Source organism: Trichosurus vulpecula, chromosome 5 (assembly GCF_011100635.1).
Source record: "Trichosurus vulpecula isolate mTriVul1 chromosome 5, mTriVul1.pri, whole genome shotgun sequence".
NCBI classification, from domain to species: domain Eukaryota; kingdom Metazoa; phylum Chordata; class Mammalia; order Diprotodontia; family Phalangeridae; genus Trichosurus; species Trichosurus vulpecula.
In genome coordinates this window covers 94,197,885-94,219,078 of record NC_050577.1, presented here as the reverse complement: position 1 = coordinate 94,219,078, position 21,194 = coordinate 94,197,885, and the positions used below count along the sequence as shown (strand labels likewise).

Genomic DNA, 21,194 nt, shown 5'->3' with positions numbered 1-21,194 from the left:
CTATCTGTATAGAATGAAGATAGGAAGCTTTGTAATTGGGTGTGTTCTATCATTAGACTCTTCGAGTTACACAGCAATTCTCAGTGACTCCTGAACCCACAACATAGGCTTGCTCTGACAGCCTTACGGGGAAGCACGGAACCTTCGATGCTTCTGGGGCAAAGTTCACCTACACACTAAAACACTCCTCATTTGCCCTGAGACTCATCCACCTCCCCATTCATCTCAAGAAAGCCTCCCCCAACTCACCCTCGGAGCTCCCAATTTATCCCAACTAGACCAGGACATTGACCCGGCCCCGCCCCATCCTCCGCCTGGCCCCGCCCACACCTTGGCTAACAGAAGCGTGCCACCGCCTAACCCCGAGCCCTGGGTCCTCCCTCCGCTGGCCCCGCCCCATCCTCCGCCTGGCTCCGCCCATCCTCCGCCTGACCCCGCCCCCTAGGGGAGGGCCAAGGAAGCTTGGAAGCTGTTCCAATCACCTTCCCGGAGGGGGAAGGGCCCCAACTGATTCTCCAGTGACAGCTCGGGCAGAGATTTTCTCCAATCATAATTCAGAAGGGTAGAGGTCAAGTTCTTTCCACCAATCCAAGCGGAGGCTCGTGAGGCTCGTCGGGAAGGGGGCTGAATCAACATGGCGCCCTCGGCGGGAGAAGGGTGAAACCGCCACTGCCGGCTGCTTCCATCCTCCCGCTCCAACATGTTGGTTCACTTATTTCGGGTTGGGACTCGGGGCTGCCCTGTCCGGGGAGCGCTGCTGCTGCCGCTCCGGCCCCGGACGTTTACGGCCGTCAGGTAAAAAAGGGCGTCCGGCTTGGAGCGGGCCAGTGGCTCGCCGGTTCCGCGAGGGCTCCCCTGGGAAATGTAGTTTCCGGTCCCGCGCGAGGCTTCTGGGAGATGTAGGCTCCTTCTGCTCTGGGTATAATGTCATCTACGCGGAAAGCGTGCTTAATAATTTATAGACGAGGCTCAGATGCAGACAGCCTTTAGGGAGCCCAGGACCTGAGGGGGCCTGGGGCAGGGCTGCCCGGACAAAGGTCGCTCTTCGGGAGGAGCCTGAGAGCTCTCAGGGACGGAGCTGCCACTGTCCCTCTTTCAGAGATCTGTCCCGGGTCCCAGATGAATGCTCTCATCGGTAAAGGGCTAGTGAACCTAGTCCAAGGTGATTCTGACAGATCAGCACAATATCCCCTCGAAGCAGCACGCTATGCACCTCCACCTGTGTGAAGTCCTGTACTTTTCAAAGGGATCCCTTCACATGCGCTATTTAATATGGTCCTCACAGCACCCCCATGGGAGATGTAAAGGCAGATGCGGAGGAAGCAGGGCATCTCAACCCAAAAGTAACATCGCAGAAAAACTGGCCTTCGCTAAATCAGGAATCAACAGCCTGAGGAGCATGGCGGGCAACAGGATGCCTAGGAGATGGCCGTGGTGTGGCCTTGTTCCAAAAGCCAACTTGATATTGGACTGGACAAGCACGAGCATGAAGCTTGAGTGCCAGAAAGTAATCCTTCTGCTCTCCTTGGCCCAAGTCTGGGCCTCCAGACCAGCTAATGAGGGATATGAGAGAAGCTGGAGAGGAGCCATAGTAAATTATTCATGGGATCAAAAATTGGCCTAGCGAGGAAAGAGCCAAAGAGTTGGGATTATTTAAACTGGGAATAGGAAAGACAGGGAAGACTCGGTAACAGTATGCGGATCTCTGTGAGAGTCATTCGTTAGCGGATGGTGTCAGTTTGTTCATCAACTCTTAGGTTGTGCATAAGAAGGGACTCTAATAACAAGGACTGAAAGCAGCCAGAGGGTTTTAGAGAGTGAGGTGGAATCATCTGTCCTCATGTTAGAGAACAGGAATGAGCCTTGTCCGTCTGCATTAGAGACAAATCTACCTGGCGAGGAAGAAGTGAGCCCAGTGTCTCTAGGTTTCTGTGAAAGAGAAACTCAGGCTACAGTAGGATGTGTCCGTGACGATAGTCAGCGTTCCCCTGGTTGATGAGGGGAACACCTCACATAGTATTTTATATGCTTTTTCAAAGTACTTTCGTATCCATTATCTCATTTGAACTCCCAAAGAATGTGTGAGGTAGTTGGGCTGGTATTATCATTCTTATTATCCCCGTTTGACAAATGAGACCAAAGGTCAGTGGCTTGTCTAGGATCACACATTAAGTGTAGTGACAAAGCTGGAGCAAGAAGCCAGATTTTGTGAGTCTTTAGTCCAATGCCCTTTCCCAACACCAAGCAGCTTTCTAAATTCAGATTTTTTTTCTTTTCCTTGTTCCACAAAATAGAAAGGAAATGTGTCTTTTCCTTTTCCTCTGTGCCCTGTCTTTTCAGTGCCCACAGGGAAGGGGAGGAAAGGCATGGGAGAGTGGGAAAAGCATTGGACAGTGAGTCAGGTTCTGCCACTAACTCTGGCTGTGTGACTTTATGCAACCCAGTCAGCCTCTCTGGGCCTCAGTTTCCTCATTTCAGATGCTAGACTATATGACCCAGGCAGCTTTGAGCTCTAAGATCTTGGTTCTAAAATTGTGAAGGGCCCAAGGTCTGAAGGCTACAAGGGAGCATAGTTATCTGTGAGCTTGGTCAGAGCAGTGGATTGGGAAAGAGAACATAAGAGAACATTATTGATTCTCTTGCAGTTCTTGAGTTGTATTCATGTATGTGTGCATGTGTTTTCTCATCACCTGGGGCTATCTCCCATGCTCCTTGGTGGAAGGGAACTTATCCTCTCTTTCTTTTCTTTCATCCTTCACAAAAGTGCCAACTAGCACTGGTCCCAGTCACAGGGCTGGAGACACAGCAGGGACTAAATCTGTACTCCTAGTAAGTTGATTGATCTCAGACCACTCTTTCCCCACAGGCATTTGGATGGCCGCACTGGCTCCTACATTCTCCGGGCTCTGGCCCGGCTCCGGCTGCGCCTACCCAGAAGCCCCCCAGCTATCCGTCAAGGATCTTCCCTCTGGGTTGGGGGGCTACTCTTGGGTCCTGTGATATTCAGCAAGGGCTGCCGCCTCTACCTTGTGGGACGGTGTGAAGTGGAGGAGCTACCCCTCGTGGAAGCCAGGCCCCTGTCGGAGGAGCCCACCTTCAATTGGGCCCTCTTCTGGCGCTTTCTGCGGCCCCACCTGCTGGCCCTGGGGACAGCCATTGTGGTGAGGGCTCTCTCTCCCCAACCCCCACATTCTTCAGTCTTTGCGAAAGACAGGGACAGGGTCATAGGAAGATGTGAAACAGGGGGGTGACCCAGAGAGAAGATACATAAGTCTATAACATCCTACTACTGTAACTACATAAGAGACCCAGGGAGAATGGTAGGAATGAGTCCATTTTGAGGGAATAGAAGGCAAAGAGATAGAGTAGGGAGTCTCATTCAGGGAGGCTGGATTTCACTTAGTTGGGAGAAAGTGCTAGAAATCTTATTGGGTCTTTCAAGAAGAGGGCACAGTGTGTATAAGTGCCACAGGAATAGTGGGAGCAAGAGCTCTGCATGGAGCAGGAGGGAGTGTTAGTAACCGAAGAGGAGAGGGATACCCAGAATTCACCTAGTGGGGCCACAGGAGCAGCATAGGAAGCAGAGATTCTCCTCTACTAAACTGTCTTCTCCTTTTCCCCCCACCCCAACCCAAGCTAGCACTGGGGTCAGCCTTGGTGAACGTGCATATCCCCCTGCTCCTGGGCCAGCTTGTGGAGATTGTGGGGAAATACACCCAGGATCATTTTGGGAACTTCATGAGTGAGTCCCGAGGCCTTGGTTTTCATCTGCTCACTCTCTACGCTCTCCAGGTATTGTGATAGGGAGTTGGTATGGGGAGAGTTTGAGGGACACTTCATAACTGCCTTAAATAGGAATTCAGGCCCTGGTCTTTTTCTGGAGTTGGGACCGGAGAAGGATCTAGTGCTGTGTTTAGACACGAACAAGTTAGGGGAGCCTCAGTGGATCTCTGGGGATCTCTTTTATCCTTCTCCTTAGGGGCTGCTGACCTTTGGGTACCTGGTACTGTTGTCAAGGCTTGGGGAACGAATAGCCAAAGATATTCGGCAAGAACTGTTTGGCTGCCTGCTTCGGTAATGCTGGGTGGGAGGAGGGGAAGACTGTGGGCTAGGGTGGAAGAGCAGACCTGGAGAAAGAGGTCTGCTTCCCTCAGCACACCCAAAGGGAGGAAAGGCAGTATGCCCTGGAAGATAATCAAGAGCACAATTAATGACTGTAGGGATATCAGGAAAATTGGTGGTGATGTAAAAGCTATGATTCTGATACTCCTATGTCCACTTCACAGTAAATAGAGCTCTAGAGATCCCTGTCAAATGGAGTCTTGGAGCTGAAGCCTTTTCTTCCTCTCCCAGGCTCTGAGGCTCACATTTGTGTCCCAAGGAGGCAGTTCCTCCAGACCAAACAGGAGAGGTATCATGACCTGGAACGAGAAATGCACTAGGGTGCAGGAGACCTGGGCTTTAATTCTGCCTCTGACATGTATTGTTAGCTACACAATCTGATTAAATCGCTTAATCTGTCCCTTTGCTTCAGTTGCCTCATGTCTAAAATGAAAACCTTCCCTCTGTGAGATTGAGGGACCAAGCTAAGAGACCTCTCAAAACCCCTTCCTGCTCTAGGATCTGCACATCTATTCCCCTTCTGACTCTGGCCTTGTCTCCCTGTTACTGGCATCCCCCATCAGGCTCTTAACAGGGAGTCTGGGTGTCTACAGCAGTCTCTAGCTGATCATGGAGCCCAGGCCTGCCAGGGTGCTTTGCACTGGAACATTCATGTGGGACCTTATCGTAGAGGTGACCTCTAGGTGACACCCTCCTTCCTCCAGACAGGACATCGCCTTCTTTGACACCAAAAAGACAGGGCAGCTGGTGGCTCGCCTAACAGCTGATGTGCAGGAATTCAAGTCGTCCTTCAAACTTATCATCTCCCAGGTCAGGGGGCTCCTGATTGTCCTCTTTGAGGGAGACTCTAGACAGGCCTGGGGATGAGCCCAAGGCCAGAGCTTGCAAAAGGAGGGGTCGTCTGGGGTGGTGCAAAGAAAGGGGAAGGCTTTGGGGGAAGATGAGAGGCCAGAAACAGGGACTGAGTGATGTGGGCACCTTCTTCCTTGATGCTTCTGAAATCTCACCATCAGGAAACCTAGCCAGTGGAGCAGATGAGGAGCAGTGGCTTCCCTGGTCTCTGCTTATCTGCACTGATGACTTTTCAAGCTGGTTCTCCTTGCCCTCTCCATTATACAGATCTGGCATGGCAAGGATGCTTCTCTGATCCATATCCCTGTTGGGCTTCTTAGAGGAGGAGCTCCTCAAGGGCGGCTGCCAGCTGGTCTGTAGCAAGGATGGACCTATGTCCTCACATAGTAGAGTGACATGTGGAAATATGTGCTGTGAATCAAGTGGGATGTTGATTTGGCTGAACCCCTGTTCATAGACTTTGAATTATTTTCCCATTTATGGGGCTAGATTTGCACCAGTTTATCCATATTCTTTTGTATCCATCAATAAATTCTTCTGCCCAATGGCAGATGTTTGCAGGAAGCCAGTAGACATTTTAGAGGCATAGCTTATGGCTGTAGAAGGGAAAAGCTAACTGGTCACCCCAGGAAATTGAACCTGTGACCTTGGCCTCAGTAGCAGTGTTCTAATGGACTCGGCTGACCCTTAAGAAATGCTCTTGGCCTGTGGTATTGATTCTAGTTGTTTCCTCTTCTTTCTTTCCTTCCAGGGCCTCCGCAGCTGTACCCAGCTGACAGGCTGCCTGGTGTCCCTGACTGTGTTGTCCCCACGCCTCACAGTTATGTTGTTGCTGGTCACACCTGCACTGGTGGGAGCTGGCAGTCTGCTGGGCTCCCTCCTCCGCAAGCTTTCTCGAAGAGCCCAGGAGCAGGTATCGGTGCCACCACCCCATCTCCCTTACCCCAAACTCCCATTCCTCCCCGTGCTTTACCTTTGACCATTCTTCCACAGTCCCCTCCCCACTAATCCAGTTTAGGATGTTAGACACCTATCTGTTTCCTAATTCCTGGGCTCCCTACAGATCTCTAAGGCAACAGGTGTAGCAGATGAGGCCTTGGGGAATGTGCGGACTGTGAGAGCCTTTGCCATGGAACCACGGGAAGAAGCGTGAGTCCCGAAGAGGCAAGGGGACAGGGTGGGTGTGGAGGGCCTCCCTGCTTGGGGGATGGGGCGTAGGCACAATCCCCTCTCCCCAGTTCTGTATACTGGCTTTTCTCTCAATGCCTGGCATTTGGCCTCCATCCCAGGCATTATGAAACAGAGCTGGAGGAGTCACGCCGATTGGCAGAGAAATTGGGCAAAGGCATCGCCGTCTTCCAGGGGCTCTCCAACATTGCACTCAACTGTGAGTGACGCTGTTAAGGATAGAAGGGGGGGCATGTGGGGTTATCCAGGAACTCTCAGAAGCCTCACTGAGTTGATGTGGGGAGACCACTAAAGGGGATCTATTTACTCATAGAATCAAAGAATTTCAGCCATTCCTTACTTGACAAATAAAGGAATCAAGGCCCAGTCAAGAAGGTTGATTTGCCCAAGATCAGTGGCAGAGCCCAGACTGCCCCACTTTGTCAGATAACTTCCTGTCTGTTCCAATACCATGGTGACCTCTCATCTAATATTCCCCATGCAGGCATGGTTCTGGGCACACTGTTCATAGGAGGCTCCCTGGTGGCAGGACAAGAGCTGTCAGGTGGGGACCTCATGTCTTTCTTGGTGGCATCACAGACTGTGCAGAGGTGAGTGAAAGTCAGCTGGGTATGTGGGCCCACCACCACGCCAATTCCATCCCTAGCCAAACATTGCCTTGTGAAAATGGATGCACAGTCTCATTTGTTTGATCAGGTTCATTGGCACGCACACATTCATTGCATGCAGTTTGCCTTTTAGACCCAGCTGAGTCTTCTTCTTGTTACTTAAAGTGTAGCCCTCTTCAGCTGGGCAGCCTGAATTTATTCCCTAAGAGCTCACACACAGCTCCCATTCAGGCAGAATCAGGCCCTCTAATCTAGTCTCTCACCCCGGGGCCAGAAACAACCTCTGTGTAAATTCCTCCAGGGCTGAAAAGATCACTGCATTCTAGATGACCCTATTTCATTGTTGGGCAGTCCTGGTCATTAGGAAGTTCTTCCTTACAATCAGTCCCAAGACTAACTCCTTCTGATGTCTACCCAATGATCCCACAGCTTTGCCCCCTGAAATAACACAGAACAAGATCATTCCCTTTTCTATGCAATCATCCTTCAAGCATAGAATGCCATGTGTTGTATCTCCCTCAGGTTGTCTTTTCTCCAGGAAACATAATCAGTTCCCCTTGTCTTATGTATGACGTGGTTTCTAGACTCATATTGGTGATCCCTCTCTAGACAAACTCTCCTTTGTCAGCATCTCATTTAAAATGGAACCTACCAAAAACTGACACATTCAAAAGACTTGTTTTCTCCCCTGAGAAACATCTCCCCAAATCAACCTGTATGTATTTCCCTCATTCGCAACAGCCCCATCCCATATCTCCACTCCTTTACACACATACACATCCACCACCCCACTCTCTACACACATCCCCTCTTTTCCTGTCACGCTTTGGGCTTCTTCCTCCAAGACTCAAAACAGTGAAGAAGCGTTAGATGGATGAAATCCAGTAAATTGGCTCATGCTTCCAGAGCTGGGCCCCTGTTCTCCCCAGAGCCCTGGAGATTAGTGACTTCTGGAATTTCCCCTTCATTTCTTCCCACCTGCTGTGTGGCCAATGTGCACGGGACTGTACTTGGATGTCTTCCCTTCCAGCCATCATTTAAATGCAGGTCCCAAGAAGCAGAGGCCTAGAGAGCAACTGAGAGTTTGGTGGTAGAGAGGGACACCATCCAACATGCATGACCCATGGATCTCATCCTGAGCAGACTGTTACTGGGGAAGGGAACAGAGCCAGGGTGGGACCATAGAAGGGGTGATAGAGGCCCAATAAAGGGGAAGCAGAACTGGGGTCTTGGCTGGAGGAGCGGGTAATAAGGAGATGTCTCTGGCTCCACCCTCTAACAGGATACACTGAAGCTTTGTATCTGGGCTAAGTATTTGTTGAATGAATGAGGCTACAGGACAGGCACCTGGAAGCTTACTCCCCCTGCTGGGCAGCTGTGGGAAATTTCCTTGCCTGCCTTTATCAATGACCATATTCAGAGAAGCAAGGTCATTCACTGAGATTCTAAGGAGCCGTGAGCCCCGGACCTTTGCCAAGTCCCTAATAGCTTACCAATGTAGTCTGGAGGACAATCTTTTTCTTCCCTAATCTTCCCCCACCCCACCCTCTCCAAATACTCATTTATTCTCTCCCCATGGTCATCTGAAACATGGGCAAATTGTGTACCCATCCCCCTCCCTGAACTGTTTTTCAGCTCTACCCTCCCATGAGGGAATCACCTATCTGGCTGCCCTTAATGAAGTCAGGCCTTCTCTTTGAAATTTGGACCTGCCACTCTCCGTGAATGGCAACACATATATTCCTGTCCAGAGTGACTACTGATTTATGGCTAATTGTATACCACCTCCCAGCCACATAGCTCAGAGGCAGGCTCTTACTCCAGCTCCTTAACACCCCCTCCCATCTACTGGCTCAGTTTCACCACTGCCTTCCCATTTCCCCCTTTATCCCAATATATGGCTTCCAGCCTACAGAGACAGCCTCTGTGCCCTAACTTTTCAGTGCCCATGGGGTATAGAAAGGGGCACGGCATAATAGACAAATCACAGGACCAAGTAAAATCGTGGAGTCCAGAAACTAGCCCCTAATCCTCCTCCCTAGTTCTTTTTTATAATTATTTTCTTTCTGATTTTTGACCCCTCCTCTCTGCAATCCAGATGACAGCTGAACTTCTCTGATCAGTGTTTACCCTCTTGCTTTGTACCTTGGCTCTTTATGAGACAGCTAAGTGGTCAGCGGAGAGAGGACTGGGCCTAGGATGGACCTGACTTCAAATGTGGCCTCAGATACTTAATAGCTGTGAGACCCTAGCAAGTCACTTGACCTCGGTTTGCCTCAGTTTCCTCACCTGCAAAATGAAGATAATAATAGTACCTACTTCCTAGGGTGGTTGTGAGGATTGTAAAGCACTTAGCAGAGTGCCTGGAACAAAGTAAATGTCGTTATGATTTATGTCCCTGACTCACTTAACCGTTCTCTGCTTCTCTGTCTCCCTGCAGGTCCATGGCCAACCTCTCTCTTCTGTTTGGTCAGGTGAGTTGAAGTGGGGTCATGGAGGTCTTCAGGTGTGAGATTATCATTGGATCATTTCCATAAAGCCCTGGCATGAGGACTTGGGGTGGGGGTGGAGGGGCTGACTGCGGTCTGGCTGGGCAAAGGAAAAAGTAAGGAAGACCCGTGTTAGCAAAAGTAACCAGGGCTAGACCCCACCCCCACCCCCAAGGCTTTAACCTCTCAGTGGTATGGAGGTGATGTGGCTTCTTTGCCTCTTTTTTCTGCCCAGACTTCCCTTCCAATGCCTGCTCCTGTACATTCTCTCCCATGAAATCTCAGGGCTTCTTTCCACCATCAGTGGTACAAGTCCTGGGCTTGCACTTTTGTGTTCTCTCCACCTAGCTGTACTTAACCCTATAGCCCGCACCACAGGAATCCTCCCTATCACTTCCAGGTGTAATACAGATTATGGGTTCTGAGTTTGCTGTCCCCTAACTACCTGTTTTCTGCCCACCCCCCACCTCCTCATCTCTTCCTATAGGTGGTTCGAGGGCTTAGCGCTGGGGCCCGGGTCTTTGAGTATATGTCTCTGACCCCAAACATTCCTCTGGTTGGGGGCTGCCACATTCCACAGACTGATCTCCAAGGCGCTGTCAGTTTTCACAATGTCTCCTTCAGGTCAGCATCTGGGACAGTTGTGGCCAGGGATAGGGAAATGGTCAACGGAAAGGCCCTTTGCATGCAGAGCTTCTCTTAGGAGGGGCCCTCTTGATTGGGGAATGAGGGGTTCTGTTCTTCACCATGGTTTTTTTGTAGGAGAGATTATTTTCTGCATCCCTTTAACTCCTCTTGAAAAGAAAGAGGTACTAGAAGAAGAGGTAAATCTTGTTTCCATTACCTGGCCTCTGCTCCCTAAAACTGATGGGGGGTGTCAAGACAGCACTAAGCCCCTGCCTGTCTTACACTTCCCTTCCCCACCCCCCCATGCCATTCTTCCAGCTATCCTTGCCGGCCAAGTTTCACAGTGCTCAAGAACTTCAGCCTGACATTGCCTCCTGGAAAGATAGTGGCCCTGGTGGGACAGTCTGGGGGAGGTGAGTAGATCCTCACCCCTGAACCATCCTGAAACTTCTCCAGGAGGGCAGAATGCCACTGGGTCCTAGCTCCCCATCTAAGGGAGCCTTCTTAAAGGTGCTCTCTATATCCACATCCTCCCAAGAATGGTCTCCCAAAGTCCTAATCTCTTTCCCTGATAACCTCTGTCTCCCCCAGGAAAGTCTACAGTGGCTTCCCTGCTCGAACGGTTCTATGACCCCACTGAAGGAACGGTGTGCTTGGATGGGCAGGACCTTCGAAGTCTAGACCCCTCTTGGCTCCGGGGTCAAGTCATTGGCTTCATAAGCCAGGTGAAAGAGAGGATAAACCGGGAGGGCTGGGAGTAAGGAACTTGGGAGGATAGGAGCAAGTAGTCATCAGTTGTGACCGAACATTATGACCGGCCACTTCCAAAAGTGCCAGGTCTTGGCTCAACTAGCCTCTTCCTTCAGCAGCCTTTTTCCCCTGTTCCCTGGTTTTTCCTGCTACCAAAATGTTCCGAGGAAAATCTCAGGGTCAGTCATTTACACCTTAAAGTGAATGGCAGCCCCTGTGTTCTCCCTCTGAAGGCTATAGGTATGTTCAGTCTTCTCTCTTCTTGTGGAATGAAAGGTTCCATCCCATTCAGTCTATAGGGAACAAGTGTTTTGGAGGTTAGGAAGGCTTCCTGGGCCCCTTGAAATTACACCACAAAATTGTCACTTCTGGGCAGGAGGTTTGGGGAAATCCTATGTCCTTATTGCCATGAATGGTACTTCACTCTAGTCCTGCCCCTGAAGTACACCGCTTTGTGACTCTGGGCAAATCGCTTAACCTTTCAGTGCTCTAGACCAATGGTGTCAAACTCAAATAGAAACAGGGTCCACTAAAGCATATATAAGATTCCCTGCAGGCTGCATAATGACTTAGAAAACCCCACATTAATATTATATATGTTTTATTGTATTTTGATTTATTTTGTTGACTATTTCCTAGTTGTATTTTCCTCTAGTTTGAGCAGTGGCACTTGGTTGGGCGGGGAGTGGGTGGCCCAGGTGTTTGACACCGTCATCTAGGCACTTCTCCAAGGTGACAAGTTGCAGAGTGGGTGCTGACCTGCATTGGTAGAGGGAGTTTCTGCACCTGGGAATTGCCTGTGTTAGTAAAATCACTGTTTCTGGCTCTTTCCCTATATTTACTGTTGACTCGCCCCTCAAGATCTTAGCCGTGGTCCCAAGGACTCCCTCCTTCTCATGTCCACAGGGCACTGGTTTGGGTTTAAGGTGCTAGAATCAGGGCATGGAGTGCTCTCATTCTAGTATCTTATATATGATTCAATGATGAAGAGCTGCCTGCCAGCCCATGAATAAGAACCGCAGGGAGACCAGTGCATGATCTGCACCCCGGGTTAGTGGGAAGGAGGCAGAAAGGATCACTCGCTTGAAGTTTGTGAGGCTGGGTGGCCCCACTCAGTTTCCATTCCCACACTTCATCACAGCCCTCCCTCAGAGTTCTGCATTCTCCCCTCTCCTACCATTTTCCAAACACCTTCCTTTTCCACCTTCAGACCTTTACAATTCTGGATGATGCTAACAGTCTTCTTCCTCCCCCAGATTGCTATCTCAGGGTTTCCTATGCCCCATCTTAGCCAAAATATGTTCCCTTTACTGGCTGTGACAACCCCAGCAATTCTGGGGAAACCACTGGGTACAGAGGAGCTAGAGGGGCAGGGATGGGTGAGCCTGGAGGAGGGAGGGGGAGGGGTGGACTCCTCATTGATCCTTTATCACTCCTTAGGAACCTGTCCTTTTTGGCACAACCATCATGGAGAACATCCGCCTAGGGAAGCTAGATGCCTCTGACGAAGAAGTCTACGCAGCTGCCCAGGAGGCTAATGCCCATAATTTCATTTGCAGTTTCCCCGAAGGCTATAACACTATTGTGGGTAAGCGGGACCTCACCCTGCACTCCATTCCCACCCCCCACCCCCATGCTTGGACACAGCAGCCCACCTGCCTTGAGGTTACGATGCCGTGTCAGTTAAGGCCATGAAAAAGGCTCCCAAACCATATTAAGAGATTTGAAGGACCAAGGGGAGGGGCAAATATCTGAGGGGATAATCGTGATTCTACCACAGAGGCAGCAGCTGACCTGTGAGTTGCTCTAGCAAAAAATGATCTAGTGAATCCCAAACTGTGCAAGGCTGTCATTGAAGAAGCCAAGCAAGCCTTGTATAAGCTGAGTGGTCAGATCCTGTGAGGAGTTCTTTGAGCAGGTCTGGGTTCCTCAACTTCAAAGGAATGTTTGGGAACTGTTCAAAGGAGGTTCAAAGGTCTGCTGCAAGGTATGTCAGATTAGAACTGAAAAAACAATGGTTCAAAGGGGTGAGGTTACTGAGCCTGAAGTCAGGAAGACTGAGGGATTAGAGGTAGTTTGGAAACACAGCTGTAATCACCAGGTGAATTTCAATAGGACTTTCATCCCACCTGAAGACAAGGCAAAACAGCATTGGGAAGGGATTGAGATAGGACTTTTGGAAAGAGTGACCTGGTAGATGGAGAGCAATAAGGGCCCCACCTGGGGATGGTGGTGGAAGACTTGAGGTGTCTCCTTCCACATTCATCTATTTTGGTCTGTTTACCTAGAGGGGAGGGGCAGCCTTACTTACCAGTGGAACAAATAGACATTTCAGGAGTGTGCTACCTCCTGCCAGTCTAATGTCCCAAGAACTTTGTGATCTCAGATCAGCTCCTGCTTCTTCCTCAGTTCCAAAGTTCTCCCACCACATACTCTGCACATAATAAGCAGGCACTCACGTGTTTATCGAATTAAGTTGCTGCCCACAATGACACTCAGCACAAAAGTTGGATTTTAAAAATCGGGTCAATTTATTGCCAAAGGGTTCCTGAGGAGAGAAGATCAGTTATAATGGCCACGTAGTCATCCGAGCAAACATCCACATTTATCCATATGCTGAATCTGTGCCTTGGAAGCTCTGAGGGTGTTGCCTGTGCCCCAAAAGCTCTGCCAGGAGTGGCAGTGTTGGGGGGGGAATCCTTGTTCTAAAGCACAAACAGAAGAGGCCCCAAGTGACTTGGTGGGATGCTCCCCCAGTCAGGGGAGCATAGATATGGCTCCCTTCATCTCATTTTCTGCAACACCACAACAGACGTGTTATTATGTGCACCCCAGAGGTTGGGGGCATTGACACAGTGTCTCAAGTCAATACATCCTGGCCTGTGCTTAACATGAAGCTTTCTTTGTGCTTGTCTGCTGGGCTCAAATTTATTTCTTTCAGTTTTGCCTCAGGATGTTCCAGTTCATCCTAGACTCCTGGTATCCCAAAGGAGGGTTATCAGCATTGCAGCAGGTTCACACAGTGGAGAGGACACCCTGTAGGCAGTCTGAGGTTTGAACCTTACTGCTGGATTGTGCCAGCTGGGTGACTGTGAGCAAGTCAACCACTAGGCCCCAGTGCTGACAGTATTAGGATTGTCACAAGGCTCAGATGAGTAAACCTTTGTAAGGTACTTTACGGACTTAACCTGGTACATAAGTGCCACCTGATTTAGAGGCAGAAATTCCAATCTCACCTCACATACATTGGCTGTGTGACCCTGGGCAAATTCTCTGTCTTCTCCGTGCTCTAGTCCACTCTAAGGAGAGAAGTTACAGAAAAGGTGCTGGCCTACATCAGCAGAACAAGTTCCTCACTGGGAGCTCCTTATGCCAGTGAAATCACAGGTCCATTTCTTATGCCTAGCTCTACTAGTATTTTCAGATCTTTAAAAAAAATTTTTTATTGATAACATGTTTTTACATTAGAGCCATTTCTGGATGCTTTTCCCACTGCACAAACACATACCCATACACACACACACACACACAACACAAACACAACATGCCTTCCCTCCCTTGTAACAAAAATCAGACAAAACCAACCAGCAACCCAATGTCCAAGTCTGACACAGTGACAAGTACCAGGAGGAGTGAGATACAATTCCTCTTCTTCAGGGCTAAGATTGGTCATTAAAAGTCCTCACCTTTCTACTTCAGTGTAGAATACTTTTCATTTATGTTATCTTAGTCATTATATATATTGTCTTTCTGGTTAACTTACCGCTGCCGCATCAGTTCATACAGGCCTTCCTGTGTTTCTCTAAATTCCTCCTATTTCTCTTTTCTCGTTGCTTCATAATATTCTGTTCTATTCAGATACCATAATTTGTGGAGCCATTCCCCAATTACTGGGAACCTTTCCTACCAAAAATGCTGCTGTGGGATATTTTGGGGCTTATAGGACCTTTCCTTCTGTCGTTGACCTTCTTGGGGCATCTGCCTAGTAATGGCACGTCCAGGTTCAGTGTCTTCTTGTTGCCACTGTAAAACTATTCTTGCTGTCAGCACTAGCATATCTGTGTGCATGCATGTACACATGCACATGCATACGTGTATACCTACATATGTGTATACATGCCTCTTTGCATTAGGTGACATTATAGAGGAGCTTGTACATGTTTTGGGGTTATGTCTTTGAAGACCAATTAGAGGGCAGAATGTTTCAAAACTGAGTAAAAACTGAAACACGAGCTGATCTGGGCCCAAAAAAGTTCTCTGGAATTGGACCGTGAGAAGGCTCACACCATGACGCAACAGAGTAGTGGAGCTCACACTCGTTGCTGTTGGAGGTAGTAGCAGAGAAGGAAGACAGTTTCTGTTCTCAGTACTCCCAGTCAGATTGGGAAGAGCGAGCAAAGGCATTCTGGAGAGATGATGGAGCCCTCTTAAGTGCTGTCTTTGGGCAGGGTTACAGTCAGAAGCAATAGCTGGTGATGTTTTGAACCTTTTCTCTGTGTCCCCTTTCCCACCTTCTACACCCCAGGCGAGCGAGGCGCAACCCTCTCAGGAGGCCAAAAGCAACGTTTGGCCATTGCCCGGGCCCTCATCAAACAGCCCAAGGTGCTCATCCTGGATGAGGCCACAAGTGCGCTGGATGGAGAGTCTGAGCGAGTTGTGCAGGAGGCCCTGGACCGAGCCAGCACTGGCCGCACAGTGCTGGTCATCGCCCACCGCCTCAGCACTGTCCGGGCCGCCCATCAGATTGTTGTGATGGCCCAAGGCTGCATCAAGGAGGTGAGCTCAAGGGAAGGATAGAATCATAGAGAAGGCCTGGGGAGGCTCCAGCTTAGCCCCAACGTAGCTCAACTGAAGAGAGAAAGTTTCTAGTTTTCTAGTCTTAGCTCCATTCTTAACCGCCTGAAGCACCTTTTGTAAGTCACTTTAAACCTCCCTGGTCCTTAAACAGAGATTATAAGATACATAAGGTATATACCACAAGGTGGCTGTAAGACTGACAAGATACTAGATGAGGAGGGAGTTTTTAATATTTATAAGTGCAAGGTGTTGAGGCAGGCAGATGAGAATGGGGTACTGAATCTCAGTATCCATCAGGGCAGAGGTCATAGGATCTAGATTTTACAGATGAGGAAACTGAGGCCTACAGATAGGAAGTAATTTATCTTAGGATTTGGAACCTTGGACCTCTGACCTCAAATCCATCATGCTTTCACTTTCTCCACACCTAGCTCACCAGGTCTAGGAAAGCTGAGATACCAAGACCACCTGGAGTCCAGAGGTGTTAAGTCAGGACCCAGAATCAAAGCTTCAGGGCCAGGAGTGAAGTAGTGACTGTCGATGCCGAGCCAGAAGCTGACCAAAGGCTTCTATAGCTGGCCCTGAGACCATCCCTTCCCCCTCTTGCCATTGAGATTAACAGGATTTAAAGAATCTTGAAAGAATTTCCACTTTGGGCCAAAGCTACATGGCTCCTGGAGCTGTGAAGACTCCTCTGGTGCCTTGGGGTCCAAAGGGGTTTGAGGAGGAGAGTGCTGTGTACTCAGGTCCTCAATAGATTTTGGCATCACCCCTGGATTTTTCTTTAGACTTGGAGCCTTGCAGGATTGTTATAAGGGCTCAGTGTTTCCTTCAGGTGATCTTTTTGTTTGCCTTCCCAACCACCTCCTAGCAGAGAGCCCATTGTGTTGAGTCCCTGAGTGTCAACTGACTTTGAAAGGGCTGAGGCTAGGAACTTCAAAGAACGAAGTCCTTTCTGGGTTCTAGTCTACTTCCCCAGAGCCCCAGGACTAGGGGGCAGAGTGACCCATTGTATACACCTCTATATTCCTGCTTCTTTCAGGTTGGAACCCACATGGAGCTCATGAGGAAAGGGGGGCTATACGCCGAGCTCATCAGGAGTCAGGCCTTATTGCCTCCAGTAACACCCTGCTCAGGATCATACCCAGACGCTTCATCCCAGTACTCTGAGGCTCAAAGAAGAAGCTACAATGTCCGCCACCCCAGGCCCTGAAAGTTGGCCTTGTGGGGTCCAGCCAGCCCAGGGGCCTGAACACCCCCAAGGTCCCAGAGCTCAGAGCAGAGTTCAAAGCAGAGACTCAAGCCCCAGAAAATGGCTGATAGGAAAAGGGGACTGTCAGTGGGGCGGAGGGAGCGAAGGATGCTACTGTATAGCTGTACTCAAAATAAACCCTGGGCTGAAGCCAGCTGGAGGGACGGAAAAGAGCTAGGGCCCAGCTTTCTTCTTCTCAGCCAGGCATCCTCCCTTTCCCCCCTTCAAAACCATAGGACTATTATTGGGATGAGATGAGGTTACTGTGGCCCCCATTATCGTGCCCCTTCTGTCCTCTGTGTTCTCCTGCCTACTTCCTTCTGTTTCCCTCTCCTCTATTCCCAGCTACTTTGGTGAGTTTCTTGCTGGTCTTCTAAAGTTGTACCCATGCCTCAGGTCTTGGGGAGTTTCTGGAAATAGTAGGAACATACTGAGTTATGTTAGCTCCCCTTCCTCCCATCCTTACCTCCTCCAGGGCCTGTCTTGAGGGGCCCATGTTGGAGAAGAGGGCTCTAGCCCCATAATTTCCCCCTCATCCCCAGTCACCACCTTACATGCCCTCCACCCATCCCTTCCACTCAAAGAACACTTGACGGGTTGGAGGGCAGTCCTTTTGTACCAGCTCAGAACTTCCTCCATTGTCCCATCCTGATCCTCCTAGAGACTGTCCCTGAAGAGTCCTCAGAAAGCCCCAGAAGGTCAGCACACATTCTAGCTATTTAAAACCAGTATGGGGGCAGCTAGGTGGTGACAGTGCACAGAGCACCGGCCCTGAAGTTGGGAGGACCCAAGTTCAAATCTGGCCTCAGACACTTGCTAGTTGTGTGACCCTGGGCAAGTCACTTAACCCCAATGGCCTCAACAACAACAACAAAACATAGTTTTTCTTTCCTTGAAACTATTCCCACCTCCCATATTCATTTCCCCCTTTGACAGTCCTGACCCAAAGCCTGTGCCCCATTTTATTGGGCCATGTCATCTGCAGCTAGCACTTGGCATCCAGAACGTCAGCTGGAGGATCCTTTCACCCACTTGACTCCAAGCAGAATCCTTTTTATGTCCCCTCCACCAAGGATCCCATTTATCAGAAGTTATTGAATACTCAATACCAGAAGCTGTGCTGGTAATTCTGGTCCTTTCCAAAAGAATGAGAGTCCTTACCATCAAGGGACTTCTGGCAAACTGAGAGAAGAACAACTAGCCATGCAAGGCTCTGCATGATCAGTCTTGAATGGGTGCCATGGGGATTCAGAACAGGGACAGAGGCTGTTCAAGGCCTGGAGTGCTCAAGGCAGTACAAATGCAGCAAGAGGGATGGTTGAGTTGGGATCTAGATAGAGGCAGAGGATTGCAGGCCTAGGAAGTAGTGTGGCGGCATTAGCAAAGTGTATTAGGAAAACAGGGAGATGACCAGTCTGTCCAGAACAGAGGGTTTACATGTAGCAATAGGAGGAGTTAAGGCTGTAGAGCTAAGTTGTGCCCAGATGACAGAAGGTGCAAGCTCAGTTTCCTTTTCCTAACCTCACATGCATCTATGACTCCCACCACCAAACCAAATTTATTGGGTTGCCCCAGAGACCAACAAACAAATCATTTCATCTGAGATATCTTAGCACCCAGGTGCCCTTTACTGATAAGTACACAGCTGTGAGACAGGGAGGAGTTGGCTAGTCCCCAAGCACCTCTCTGTCACCCTCTATGTTGGGAGATAATGTAATGGTGACTATGGGTGGGCAGGGTTAAAAACTAATAATGATTTCAGCCATACGCATCTACAAAGATTGGGCCTCAAGTGACTAAGCCGCTTCAGATCTTCATCCCTGAAGAGCTGGCCAGTCTCCTTTTGAGGCCCACTAAGCCTGCTTGCCTGCCGCTGGGCTCTTGTGGTGGGTTCTCAGTTGTGCTATGTGATTCTCTACCCTTGGTCCTTAAAGTGGTTATGTCCTTTCTGTCAGACTACCCTTGCCTTGTGCCTTTGCTCAGGCCTCAGTGACAATCTGCCTCTTTTCCACTAACCACTGAGCTCTGCCTTTTAATCCACTTTCCTTTTGGTGGGGACTGCATTCCCTTGAGATTTTGCAGTCTGTCTTTTAGATAGCAAGATACACATGTGTGTGTAAAATCTTTTTACATCCCCTGAAATTTTTTTAATAAAAATAATCAGGAAGGCTAAATACAGAGCCTCTTAAACGAGCTTCATAATAACTCAAAAGAGTTCATTGTAAGCATCCACATTTTTAAAAGATCATACACAGTCGCACACATAACCCATTGAACTTGCTTATTAGGACTCCCTACAGACATTGCATGGATGATAAGCTGGGCCTAGAGTGGAGCAGGAAGGACAAAGTGAGCTGGACTGCTTTTGGGAAATGGTGCAGCGCTTTTAATGATCCCAAGAGTCTTCTTGAAAAAAAGGCCCCTTTAAAAAAAAAAATATATATATATATATATATTCTTAAGATGAGGGCAATTCATGGAATGGAATTTTAAGCTGGAGGTTACCTAACTCAATGAGAAATTCCTAGTGGGCTTGAGTAGGTTGCAACAGCTTATCAACTATCAACAGTATGTATAAGAGACAGTGTACAGATATTATCAGAAAGGTAGTGGACTGGAAAGGGAAACAAGCTGGTTATATCTTAAGAATAAAAGATGGACAGCCTTTGTACCTCGTTGGTAGCTCCATCAAGAGAACAAGAAGAAAACATCTAGCATACTGAGTGTACCTCCAACCCATAGCAGATTGAGAACATGGATAGGTTGCCATCTACATCACTAGAGGCAATGTCAAAGACCATCAAGTATCCTGCCTTGTCTGGCTCACAGAACCAGAACAGACATCTGAAAAATCTGGTCTGAGTCACTAAATCACCCAATTAACAATTCAGTGAGAGTTATACTAGGTATCATGGGGGTGGGGGGTTGGAATACAGAAGTTCAATATAGTCCTTGTTCTCAAGTCAACAGCCTAGTTGGGGGCAGAGAAGATTAATATATAGGGAGCAAGTAAGGGCTAAATTGTGACATTCAAGTTCAAGATGGGGGGAAAGTGTAAATACAGAAGGCATCATAATGGAAGCAAGACAATGGGGTTTGAAGGACGGGCAGGGTTTAGATGAAGGGAGAAGAGAGACATTTCTGAGTAGGAAAGCAGCATTAGGAAAGGTACAAGTATGGTGTAGGTAGACTTCAAGAAAGGATGCTGATGGGGAAGGGTACATGTTGGGAGTTTGAGGGTGGAAGACTAAATACGTTGGGTGGGAAGGAGCAGAAGAATTTGAAACCCATGCACAAGTGAGGACTCAACACAACCAGCCAAGCAGCCATTGACATGATCAGTGCCATATTTCAAAAGGTTCCCCACCCCTGGAGCCTGTTTAAAGATGGGGAGATACCACAGCCAGGGACTCAGGCAATAAGAACCTGGACAAGGATGGCAAGACAAGTGGAGAGGAAGGGATGAGTACAAAAGATATTATAAAGTGATACATTAATGCCCAGAGATAGAAGGTGCAAACAACCAAAACCACACATATTCCAAAGCAGATTAAAGGTTGGCCATGACTGGTGTCTCATGTGATACAGAGCCTGAAGCCATTTTGATCCAAAAGCTACTCTCTTGATTCCAGCAGCCTTACCAACTTTAATAATTTGGCATCTTCTCACTGATCTCCAAAGCTGCACAGTGCCTGAATGGCAGAATCCAGAAATGGCTTCGTACTCGGCTTTTTGGCTCTTCTTTTTGAGACCAAGGTACGTCCCCAGACATCTTAGGCCTACTGGTGGTCTTAGTGGTACATGAGACATTATTACATGGTACAGGAAAGAGCACTGGACTAGGAATCCAGAAACCCCTCTTCAAGCTGCAGATCTAACCCTGCATAGCATGGTGACTTAGGGCCACAATGGAAAATGGATATTTATATAACACTTTAAAGGTTGTGATGCATTTACGTACACTATTTCATCTGACGTAGGCACTATGGGTATTATTCTCACTCATAGACGAGGCAGCTGAAGCTCAGAGCAGTTAGATAATTTGCCTGTGGTTACCCAGCACAATGCTCATGTTGCCTCTCAGCAGGTCACTTCCTCTAAGCATTAGTTTTCTAATTGGGCCAATTAGTCTTTAAGGTCCCTTTCTAGCTCTAACCATCTAGGAATCTGGAAAAGCTATTCAGCAAAAACTGGCTGGAGTTGTTTTCTTATCTCCTTTGTTTTTGAGTTGCTTCCTTCATCTTCGAGAGCTAGTTCCAAGAATGCAGCTGTCAGCAACTCCTAGACATCCAGCTCTAGCAATGAGGTTTTCAATCTATGAGCTATGACCTGGATGTTTCCCAGCAGTCAGAAGTGCATTCTGACACTGGCTTGCTTCTAGGTCTCTTGTTGCATCTTCCAGTGCAGCTGAGCTGAATAGATTTAATTAGGTTGGACCTGTTACAAAGTCCTGCTTTTCACTCCATTTCATCAGTGAAGCCAGAATGAACCAATGGAAAAAGTTACCTT

At 48.7% G+C, this 21,194-nt stretch overlaps 1 protein-coding gene across 1 annotated transcript; it reads left to right on the top strand.

Moving 5' to 3' along the window:
- The first annotated feature begins 594 nt into the window (after positions 1-594).
- Positions 595-16,858, top strand: ABCB8 (ATP binding cassette subfamily B member 8). Its single transcript, XM_036761302.1, has 16 exons — positions 595-795; positions 2,867-3,161; positions 3,637-3,792; positions 3,980-4,074; positions 4,827-4,932; positions 5,726-5,887; positions 6,038-6,123; positions 6,264-6,361; positions 6,647-6,752; positions 9,211-9,244; positions 9,747-9,883; positions 10,205-10,299; positions 10,478-10,611; positions 12,077-12,224; positions 15,162-15,412; positions 16,476-16,858. The coding sequence occupies exons 1-16, from the start codon at positions 701-703 to the stop codon at positions 16,644-16,646; spliced, it is 2,169 nt and encodes a 722-aa protein (XP_036617197.1). The 5' UTR covers positions 595-700; the 3' UTR covers positions 16,647-16,858.
- The last annotated feature ends 4,336 nt before the right edge of the window (positions 16,859-21,194 follow it).